The sequence below is a fragment of the Cnephaeus nilssonii genome (genome assembly GCF_951640355.1).
Source record: "Cnephaeus nilssonii genome assembly, chromosome: 10".
Lineage (NCBI taxonomy): Eukaryota > Metazoa > Chordata > Mammalia > Chiroptera > Vespertilionidae > Cnephaeus > Cnephaeus nilssonii.
In genome coordinates, this window is record NC_137081.1 from 15,605,938 (window position 1) to 15,617,456 (window position 11,519).

At 44.7% G+C, this 11,519-nt stretch overlaps 1 protein-coding gene across 1 annotated transcript in view; it reads right to left on the reverse strand.

Annotated features, from left to right (window-relative positions):
- Positions 1-2,656, reverse strand: part of ACADL (acyl-CoA dehydrogenase long chain) — a 36,439-nt gene extending 33,783 nt beyond the window's left edge. The window contains exon 1 of the mRNA XM_079782105.1: positions 2,522-2,656. Coding sequence (XP_079638231.1) covers positions 2,522-2,598 — 77 coding nt within the window. The 5' untranslated portion in view covers positions 2,599-2,656. The remainder of the gene's footprint in view (positions 1-2,521) is intronic.
- Positions 2,657-11,519: the final 8,863 nt, after the last annotated feature.

The window sequence follows — 11,519 nt, forward strand, 5'->3', positions numbered from 1 at the left end:
AAGTGGTAACCTTTAGTTGTGAAGATTTAATACTATAATTTCTACACTTGGTCTGTCTTTTGTCTTCATAAAAAATGTTCTGACTGGGGAACTTAAATGCATATATGCATGGTCCATGGACACAGACAATAGTGTGGTGAAAGCCTGGTAGGAGCGGGTCAACAGGAAAAAGAAAAAAAGGGGGGAGGGGACATCTGTAATACTTTCAACAATAAAGATAAATTTTAAAAATGTGTGGGATACAACAGTGAGTAAAACAAAAATCCCTGTCTTCAGGCTTACTTTCTAGAAGGGGAGACTGAATAATAGTAAATGAAAGAAGCAAATTATATAATACTAGAGGCCCTGTGCACAAAATTCGTGCATGGGGGGTGGGTCCCTCAGCCCAGCCAGCACCCTCTCGAAATCCGGGACCCCTTGGGTGATGTCCGACTGCCGGTTGATGTCACTGCAGGATCAGGTCTAAACTGGCAGTTGGACATCCCTCTTACAATCCAGGACCGCTGGCTCCTAACTGCTCGCCTGCCTGCCTGCCTGCCTGCCTGCCTGATTGCCCCTAACCACTCTGCCTGCCTGCCTGATCACCCCTAATCACTCACCTGTCTGCTTGCCTGCCTGATTGCCCCTAACCCCTCTGCCTCCCTGCCTGATTGCCCCTAACTGCTTGCCTGATTGCCCCTAACCATTCTGCCTGCCTGCCTGCCTGATTGCCCCTAACCACTGTGCCTGCCTGCCTGATCACCCCTAACCCCTCTGCCTGCCTGATTGCCCCTAACCACTCACCTGCCTGCCTGATCACCCCTAACTGCTTTCCTGCCTGCCTGATCGCCCCTAACCGACTCTGCCTTGGCCCCTGCCACAGTGGCTTCGTCCAGAAGTATGTCTGGAATGACATCCGGAAGGTTGTTCGGCTGTCCGGTCTAATTAGCATATTATGCTCTTATTATTATAGATATTAGAAGGTAATAAGGACTGTAGAAAAGAAAAGTAGAGCAGGGGTCAGACTGTGTGTGTCTGGAACAAGGCAAAAACAAAGGTTGCAGTGTGAAAGTGTAGTGAGGGTAAATTAAGTTAGAAAAATAGATTTGAGCAAATGCTTAAAGATGCTAGATTTAGCCAAGCAGATTGTGGACATAAAATAATGTTCGACCAAGAATAAAATTAGAGCAAAGGCTGTGAAGCAAGATGATATTTGATGGGTTCTTGATAGAGCAAGGAGGCTAAGTGTGGATGGAGTGAACAGAGTGACAAGAGCAATAGATGAAGTCAGAGGTGATGGGACCAGGATATGCAGGATCCTTGCAGACCACTGTCATATTGCATCAAATAGACTAAAAGTACTTGATCCCATAATTTAAAATGATTGGTTTCAATTTCTTGCTAGTAGAAATAAAATTGTAATGAACCATATAGTTTTCCTTATTTGGGATTTTTCCTCGGGGCGGGGGTGGAGGGGAATGTGCTGAGATGAGGGAACTGTTGCTTTATAACACTGAATCATTTGTTAAAATAATTAGTAAGTAAAAGAGCAGAATTTACATTCAAGTCTGCCTGGATCTTAAAATTTTTAGTTCCTGTGCTATGTTAAGGAAACCTTTGGAATATTTCTTTCTTTCTCTCTCTCTCTCTCTCTCTCTCTCTCTCTCTCTCTCTCTCTCTCTCTCTCTCTCTCTCTCTTTGTGTGTGTGGGGGTGTAATTTCTGAGTAAAATACACCAGGACACAGGAAAGTGAAAGAAGTGCCAGAGAGAATAAAAACTTTCAGTTCAGTCAAAAGTGTTCCAGAGAGAATATGCAAAGGGAAAGTTAGTTGGAACGTCCATTCCTTACTTTAAAGTCCAAGGCACCTGTACTGAATACACTGACCACTGTTTCCCTAATTTATCTGTCCTAATACCCTCCTTAGCAGTGCATCCTCAGTGATCCCGGTTGATCCAACGAACGGGTTTTATGCGTCAGGCAGCATCTGAAGCTTCTGATCTTATAAACACCGCCTTAATAGCCACAGAGCCACTTAGTCCCCACTAATTCCTCTGCGTTTTATGAATGAAAGCATCTGTTAGTCATCTCAAGTCCATATCCTGGTCTGATGGGACCGTGGCCAGGGCTCCCCCGCACGTCTTCTGGGAGACCGGGTCCAGGTCAGCAGCGCCTGGGCTTTCTCCGGACCTGCGAGGGGGAGTCCCGCCCGGGCTCCCCGTGGGCCGCCGCCTCGGCCACGGTTCTGAAGCCAAAGGTCGCAGCCCAAGTTCAGCGCCAGGGTGTGCGGGGCCAGGGGGGACCCCCGGACCCCCGCGCGCGGTGCCCGCCGCAGAACCCGAGCGGCGGGAGTGGAGCGGGAGAGTGGGGGTTCGGCGAACCCCCCTTTCGGCTTGCTCCCAGTCAAGTGAGTGCCTCCCTCTCCCGTCCCCACGGCCCAGCCCAGCCCCGGCCGGGTTCCCAGTCCCCGGGAAGGCGGGTGTCGCCGCCCGGGCCCTGCAGCCTCCCGCCCGGACAGCGGCACCGGGCCGGCGGGCACTCACCTCGCGGACCGCGGCGGACCCGGGGCGCACCGGCCGCCCCACAAGCGCAGGGACCCACGGAGGAGGCGGGAGGCCATGGCTGGGACAGCGAAGAATGACTGGGGCGAAGGACGCGGCCAACTGGCGGCCCGGGTGGGGCTCTGCGGGGAGGGCCGTCCGCGGCCCGGCCCACCGAGCGGCGGATCCCCGAGGCCCCGGGGGCGGAGTTGGCCGGGGTGGCAACCGGCGTTCAAAGCAAAACTGTTTCCTTTCTCTGCAGCCTTCTTACTAGTTCGGAGCAGTTGTTCTTTGCAGAGTTCTTGAACCGCTGGGAGACACGCGTGTAGCCAGGGAGCTTCGAAATGGACCCAAACTCAAACCCACGAAAGTTTTGTTTTGTTTTTTGTCTACACTGAAAATGGATTGACTCACCTAGGCCACTGTACACGACTAGTTTAAAAGAATTGTGCTGTTATCTTTTTTTTTTTTTCTGGCAAAAATTAGTAACCACTTCCTTGGGAAAAAAAATTTAAGATATGCTCAGTCTGCAAATAAAACTCTTTAGTTCAGTTCTCCAATAGTATTTGATTTGCATTCATGTCTTGCCATGTTTTCTCTTTCCTCAAGTTATCCAATACTGTTTGATAGTCTGCATTTAAATTGAAGTTTGAGCTACTGACATTGACGTGTTTGGTTTTTTGATACTAGCACACCTCTGAAGGTTTTGAACTCCAAAATGTTTGCAGAGTGGGTTTAAGAACTGTAAGGCCCTTTGAATAATGAAGGACAATCATCAAGGGCCTGAAAGGGTGCAAGTGAAAAAGAGGATTTGTGTTAGAAATTAAGAACTAGCAACTAACCAAATGCATGCTATAAACAAGTGAAAAAAAATAGTAAGATTAATTCCAAACAGTAGCATGTAATTATTCGTTGACAGGGGCTGCTCATGCCCCCCCCCCCAACCCCCTCCAGGCAGGCTTGCCAGAATTCTGGACTTGCTGGCTGGCCTTCTTAATAGCTCCACCATTAGGAATGTACCCCAGGGTATTTCCTGGCTTCTTGGGACCAATGGGGATAATAAAATACTACTTCAGTGTGCCTCTGTGTGGTCTGAGAATCACTACAGCAGTGCTCTTGTTGAATGAGAATATCGGATGATGAGGTCCAGGATTCTGTATAGTAAACATGTCTCACAGGTGATTTTTTTTTTTTTTTTTTGCAGGCCTAATGCATCCAGTGTATTTTTCTTGTATAAAAACATGTGGTGGCCAAAGCTGGAGCCCAGGTCCTCTGCATGGAGACTCTCCCGTGGAACTTGACTAGAAGGTAGGTGAATTCCTGACGTGGAAACTTGGTCTCTATAGAGGTGTGTGAGTGACATAGATGTAGATCTTGGAGATGGCATAAAAGGTGGCCTAGGCAAAGTTGCCTAAGGTGGCAGTGTAGCCTCCCTTCATACCAGTCATCCTCGACAGCTTATTGGGCCAGAGGGCCCAGATAATGCCAACATGCCTGTGGGGTAGGAATGAGGTGCACCAGCAATGGCCTGTCACCTTGCCAGGGATGGCATGGGGTGTGTGAATCTTCATCTCCAGTAGCCTTGCCACCCTGCATCCATGGAGGGGAGGTATCAGGCCCCACACATGGTGGTTACTATCTCTTTGGAGCACTTAACACCTAGACTAATATGGCCCTTATAGTTCCTGAGGGCAACAATTGCCTTCAACTTGTCCCAGTGGCCTGCTCAGGTCTGCTTTTGCATGGGCCTAATCTTTTAAGATTTTGCCCCATTTGCCACACATATGTATTTTTTTCTGTATCATTTGAGAATAAGTTGGATCCATCATACCCTTTCACCCCTAGTGTTATATTCCCAGGAACAAAGGAGTTCTCTTAATAACCATAGCACAGTTATCATGTGTAGGTATTTAACCCTGATATAATATTCTTAAGTAATCTATAGTTCGTATTCCTTTTTCGACAAATGTCGCAACAATACCCGTTTGTTATAATGAATTCAGCTAAAATAAAACACAGAGACCAGCCTTGAAACGTCCCTGGGAAGACAAAACCAGTTTAGTCATACGAAGCTTAATTTAATCTAACAAAGCTTGAACTAACTTGAAAATCAGATGCAAAACTTGAACTGTTTCCCAAGGTTGATGTGCAGTAACCACTGACCAGTTCCCTATCATTTGAGAAAATTCTAATATTATAAATGTGAAGAAGAAACAGTCACCGTTTGCTCATTATGTAAGCTGCATTAGAACAATATTTCCCTGAATCTCATTCCATGTTATGATGTGAGTGCTTCCGGTTCTGAGAACAGTCATTTTGGTGTGTGTGCAGTAAACTTCTACTGATAACTACTTGGGTGATTCTTCGGTTTTACTCTGGCTATTTCTGAACTCTTGACAAGTGCAACTCTGGCCTAGTTCCTCCTAACTTTCTTTTTCATTCACGTCACTTCACAGTTTTGGAAGAGTGAACGCCAGGTATCTTGCAGAAATGTTTGGTTGTCTTGAGGTTTCCTCATGCAGAATTGGTGCATAAGTAGCATGGCACCCCCTCAGTACAATGCATTAGAATGTCCCTGAGGTTAGTTTGTCCCGTTCTTGGTGAGGTTAATTTGAACCTCCTTAATTTTAATCCCTTAATTTGGTTAAAATAGTGCCCACTGTAAGATTACTGTGTGTCAATTTGGGAAATAAGAACAGATATGCTTCTGAATGCAGAGTGATCCGAGCTAAAATGAAATGAAAGGTGTAGCAAACTACGCAGATAATTTAGGCAACTCACCCAGTGTTTCATGAACGCTTTGAGCCATTAATATCTTTCTGGCGCTTTTGCCTGGGAGTTCTACAAGGCATGCTTTTATTAACTGAAGTGTCAGTTAGGAGCCAGAGTACCTGGGAATGTTCCAATTAGTACATGCTAACTTTAGGCGTTGACAGAAGGGAAAGAAAGATAAGGACACGAGAGGAGGGTGGAACAAAATTATGAAAGGGTTATAGAAAAGGAAGAAAGGAAGGAAGGAAGGAAGGAAGGAAGGAAGGAAGGAAGGAAGGAAGATAAAGAAACCAGTCTAACTGAAGGATATGTGCTAGGAAGGAGTAGGAATTCAGGTTCACCATCAGGAATTCAGATTTATACATGAAATTACATGGGTTTGAGTCCTGTCTGCTCCTTACTCTCTGTCAGTTGCCATTGTTGGGATTAAGTGGGCTGGTGCTTATAAAGGGCATGGCACAGAGGTTTGCTGCACTGTCCCTATTCAGTTATTGTTGGCCAGTATTTTTATTATTATTGAATATCACACCAGGGAATTTAGATTTGATGTTAAGGAGCTAAAAGTCCTCATTTATTCTCTTACTAGAGGCCCGATGCACAAACTTTGTGCAAGGGGCTCAGTCCTCGCAGCCCCAGCTTCGTCCAGAAGGATGTCCGGTTAATTAGCATATTATGCTTTTATTATTATAGATTCAGTGAATACTTATTGACTTTCTCCTGATATTAAGGACAGATGCTGTACAAGATAAAAGCCCTGCTTTCAAAGACTTTGAAATACAGTTGTGAAAATAAGACTATGAGATGATTTAAAATATAAAACTCCACGATAAATGTGGGAGTAAGCCAACAGCCCAGCGTAGGGAGCTGACACGGTGGGTGGCCTACTTGATTTGCTTCTTTTCTCACTTTACTTTCATGGAATAGCAGAAAGCACATGGGCTACAGCATCCCACTGACCAAGATGAAGGTTGGAAACCTCTGCTTGAGTTAATGAATTTCTCTAAGTCTCTGTTTCCTTATCTGCCAAATAGAGATATTAATGGTATCAACCTCCCAGGGTTGTGAGACTAAAGGAAGGCAAAATATGCAAAGCGTTCAGTCTGGCAGCAATAGGAAGGAAGTACATAGCAACATCGTTACTGTTTTACTTGGCTTCATTCTTAGGAGAGGCCATCCTCTTCCCAAGTTGCCAGGGAAACCCATAGACCCTGAGCCTAACTTCTGGATTCGTTACATTTTGGGTAGCTAAAGCCTCCTATCCTTCAACGGCCTCTCTTTCAAAATGGAATTTTTCAGAACATAAGGCCTGGGTTGGGGCTGGGGTTTGGAAGTGTTGCGTGGATGAGGAAGACGTCATCTCTCAGGGGGAAAACTAGTGAACAAACAGCTCACCCCTGTGAAAATCGAAGCCCAGGCCTTCCTGGTTGCAGGGACTTCAAGGTTGTTAAGTTGAGAAGGAAGGGAAGAAAATGCAAAGGACTTTGGTGCCCATCACTGGCACAGAACGAGAGGGGTAGATACCGAACAAGTGCTGGAAGCTTGCTGCTGTGATGCAAGTGGCATCCCAGGGCAGATTTCAGTGCCAGTGCTCATGGAGGAGCAATAGGAACAAAGTGTACAGACTCCAGCAGAGGCAGCCTGTCTTTGCCAGCCATGAAACGCTCTGCCAGCTCTCTGGGCCCTGGCTGGTTGCCTGGGGTCTATAGGCAGGTGTTGCCCCGGCTACAGGCTACGTGGTATCTACAGACGAAGGGTGAATGCTGCTCCAGCTACTAGGCCTAGTGGAAAGAGAGCTAACATCGGGGTGAAATCCCAGGGATTTACTTTGATTACCCAGAAGGTGATTGTGTTGTTGTTGTTTTTAATTACCCAAAGGGAGATAGGCACTGAAAAACGTTTGCATTATGAATGTTCACCCAGCTCTTTTTGTTGAAATACAGGTTATCTATGCTATAGTATGTCACCTTGGCTACGAATGGAAATTCTAGCACAATCTTACCTTCCTAGATGACAAAGAGTTGGGAAATAATGTCTTGTTTTCTCAATTTAAAGGTATTTACCTTCTAGGATATTTACCAAAGTAACTTCATGATCTATAAAGCAAGCCATAAATTTGAAGGTAATTACATTTAAAGGTTCACTCAAATAAGATATATAGATATAGATTCCTTGATCTGCTCCAAAGATATATAACCTTGCTTTAGAGATTACCTTTGTCCTGGTGCACTATTACAAAATTAGAGCCATACTAAAAATATCCCCAGAGGTGAATAGTTCAGTGGGGAGAAAAAAATAAAAGGTTTTTTTTTTCCTCCTTTTCTAATATTTTTGAACTTTCTTCCTACTACAGAGGACAATTTGATCACAGTTTGATCACAGAGGAACTTTGTTTATAAATAATATATTTAGGTTGCTAACAATTAAAGTCCCTTAAAAATACAATAGCAGCAAAGATTGGCTCTCCCTCTAAAATTAGCATTGTTTGGCGATTCTAAACATGGTCTCTTATATTAGGATTTATGAAACTTGGAACTAATTGCTTGTACTTTATTTTGAATAGGTACTTTATTCAAAGGAAACGTTGTGAATGAATTTTAACCTATTTGGCCCTGTACACCCCTTAAGATTCTTTTTGTCATATAACAAGTAACTGTGGAAAAGTTCAAGATGGGTGAAGGTTCTCCATTTCCCCACACTTTGATGGTCAGGTTATAATACAAGCAAGTCTCTGACCAAATTCCACCACTTAGACATACATTTATTAAACATGCATTTGCAAGCAAGCACAAAACAATTCATACCACAAGACAAAAACCCCAGCTCTTTGTCCTCTTGAGTGCTTTAATGACCTTTACATAAAAGTCTACTTGGAGCTGACTCAAAAATATTCCAGAGGCATAGTTGACATCACAAATCCAATGATGGACACAGGACCATTTGAGGACCAAGCCCACATGGGATGTGAGTTATTCTTTTGTCCAGAGTATCAATGCTGACTATGCCACCTGCCTGTTAGTCACTTTGTAGTGATTTCGCTTATTAGCTTGACTGTCACAATATCTCAGTGCTTGTGTTCAAGTAACCCTTATTTTACTTAATAGTGGCCCCAGAGCACAGGAGTAGTAATGCTAGCAATTCAGATATGCCCAAGAGAAGTCAAAAAGAGCTTATTTTAAGTTCAGAGGATACACAGGGTTTGGTATTATCTGTGTTATCAAGCATTCACTAGGGATCTTGGATTGTATTCCCTACAGGTAAAGGGGTACAACTCTATCTTTGACTTGTGGCCTCTAGGGTTGTCAAGAAAAAGGAAGAGAGAGTGAGCAGAAAATCTAAAGGGAGACTTGACTTTAGGGCCAGCCCTCGAAGTAACCTATATTCTTTTGACTAATGGTCCATGGGTTATAACTAGTCACATGACCCCATGTGGCCTTACTGGGCTCCATCCAGACTGAGGAGGCTGAAAAATACTGTCTTTCTTTGTACTCAGGAGGAAAAAGAAAGGGTTGGTGACTATACAGCCCTTACAGCATATATGCCATCTTCACCTAGTAAAATCCTCCCAATAGATGTGCTTTTCCATGTTCTCATTTAAAATTTTTGATTTGTTGAGTGAATTTTCTGTGTGTTTACCTTACTCTCCTTTTAGGTTGACTCGGTCGTTAGGAACATGTGTAAGCACACATTTATTGAATCCCACAGATTCAAAGGTGATCATGACCTGCTCCCTGCCCAGGAGCTCTCTGTCTGGGGAGAGATGGAGATGTAAAAGGCACAGTTATAAAGGTATTTACATTTCTCTGCCCCATTTTCCTTTTGTACGTACACCGTTGGTTTTGAGGAGTGGATTCTCAATGGATGTACTGTTTCTGTTTCAGTATTTACTATATCAGACTTCAACCCGGAGTAGCTGATGACTTTTCATGTTGTGGATCATCTCTACCTTCCAGGTAGAGAGAAGAGCAGGTGCAAAGCCGGAGGGAAATCTTGGTGGGAGAACAACCTGAAAGTTTGGCGTGATTGGAATGTAATGTAGAGAGTGAGTGGGAGAGTGGTGAGAAATGTGGGGAGGGTATTGCAGTGTGGGACCAGGCCATGCAGGGCATTGGAGCCCAGGATAAGGAGGTAGGATTTCATTTTCGAACAATTAAAAAAAAAAAAAGCCACAGAGGGGTTTTAAGCAGGGCAGTGGACTGATTACTTACATTTGTGGATTGGTGAGTAGGTCTGTGGAGCCCAGCGAAGAGGTTACTGGGCTCTTGTAAGTGAGATACGATTGTTGCCTAAGAATAGATGTGGTAGTGGAGATGGAAGGAAGCGAGCAGATTCTCAGTATGTATTTTTTTTTTGGAAATGGAATTGACAGAGCCTTCCAACTATCTTAGTCTGTTCAGGCTGCTAGAACAAAATATCAGGGACTGGGTAGCTTATAAACTATGTAAATTTATTTCTCACAGTTTTGCAGATATGAAGTCCAAGATCAGAGGGCCAGCAGGGTCAGGTGAGCTCCCTCTGCGGGTTGCAGACTTCTCGTTGTATCCTCACATGATGGAAAGGACAAGAGAGCTCTCTGGAGCCACCTTTATGAAGGCACTCATCCCATTTATGAGGGCTCGTGACCTAAGTACCTCCCCAAGGCCCTACCTCCAAAGACCATCCATCACATTGGGCTTTAGGTTTTCAACATATGAATATTGGGGAGGTTGGGAGAACACAAACATGCAGACCATAGCTTGATGCTATGGATGGAGGAGTAGCATTTTACCTGAATATCAATGGAAGATATGACTCATGAGCTGGTTGGAGAATGGTCACTTTATAGTGATGAAATAGTCATGAAACAGTTTATGGAAGAGTCTGTCATTTCTTGCCACTTCTACTCTGAACTGTTAAGCTTTTATCTGGTGCTCGATTCTAAGTCTGTGAGATTGGGTCAATGAATCATTCTACCCTTTTAGATAACATGGGCCATTATTTAAACAGCAGTTACTGGGAGTAGTGTTCTCTTCACACAGGAAGGAAATTACTCTCTTGCGTGATAAACTTGACAGTGACTTAATGCAGGACTGGAAGATATTAAGTATAGAGTAAGGAGGGAGGGCAGGTGGGGAAAGAGTGATGAACTGGAGACTGTTGAGTCAGGTTTTAGAAGTTCAACTTTTTCATTCAATCGTACAGGCACCCAGTAATGGCAACGTGACTGCAGACTTTGAACCTAGGTCTGACTTGTGGGGTGATGCTCTCATTCCAGTAACACATATATCTTTCCAGAAGATTGTCTAGGTGTAAGCAATTTAAGGAATCACTTTAGATGGAGATACTGAGACTCTTCCAGAGATTAGATTTTCTGAAGATGTGGACTTTGATGCCGCAACCTGCATGGCTAGTGTTCAGGATCTGAAAAGGGGGCCGACACACAAATGAAAACACTGACTAGGCAAATATTAAGGGGTGGGGGTCAGGTGGAGACCTCTCTCTAGGAGAGGCACACCGAAACCTGGACTTGTTCGCTTTTTATTCAACTTTAGATACACATCTTGCCCTCAGGAAAGCATGGCAAACAGGTAGCAGACAGACCATCTCTACACCCAAGGTCCATCGGCCTTCCGCGTTCCTTGGTGCACTCTTATGATAGTATCGACAGTGGATGGCTTCCCGCACTTTGAGACAGAGATTTGTTGAAGCAAGTTTGTGGAGGGATTCCTTCGGATTTACACTTCCAGGAGGACTCAGTGCACTTCTCCACTGGACTTGCCATCAAGGCCACATGACATTTCCCCTGCCACGAGACCTCTGAGAACACGGGGTCTGCTAAGTCACGTAGCCCAATTCGCGGAGCTCTTTGCACTGCAGCCTGGACCTGCTGCAGCGCCTTTTGCTCCAGCCTCGCTCAGAGTTGGCAGCTTTTTTTGTCACTGGTATATGTTGAGTCCAATGGTATCCCCAGGTGTGGGATACACTTCTGTTTGGAGGGTTTATCTCCCACCCTCTGGGACACAGGTGTTATATTTGCCATTTCTTGCTCATCGGACTGATTAACATGATGTCATTTTCATAGTGGGATGAAGTGTTGCCTAGAATATCCAAATCCCCTGGGTCCCTTCAGATCTCTTATGATAGAGAAGGAGAGACTTGCCACAGCCTTGGGATAGGGCCATACATGTGTACTCTGCTCCAACAGAAGGGAAACTGTTGCTGATCGTCCTTCGTGGTAGGGATGGAAAGTGAT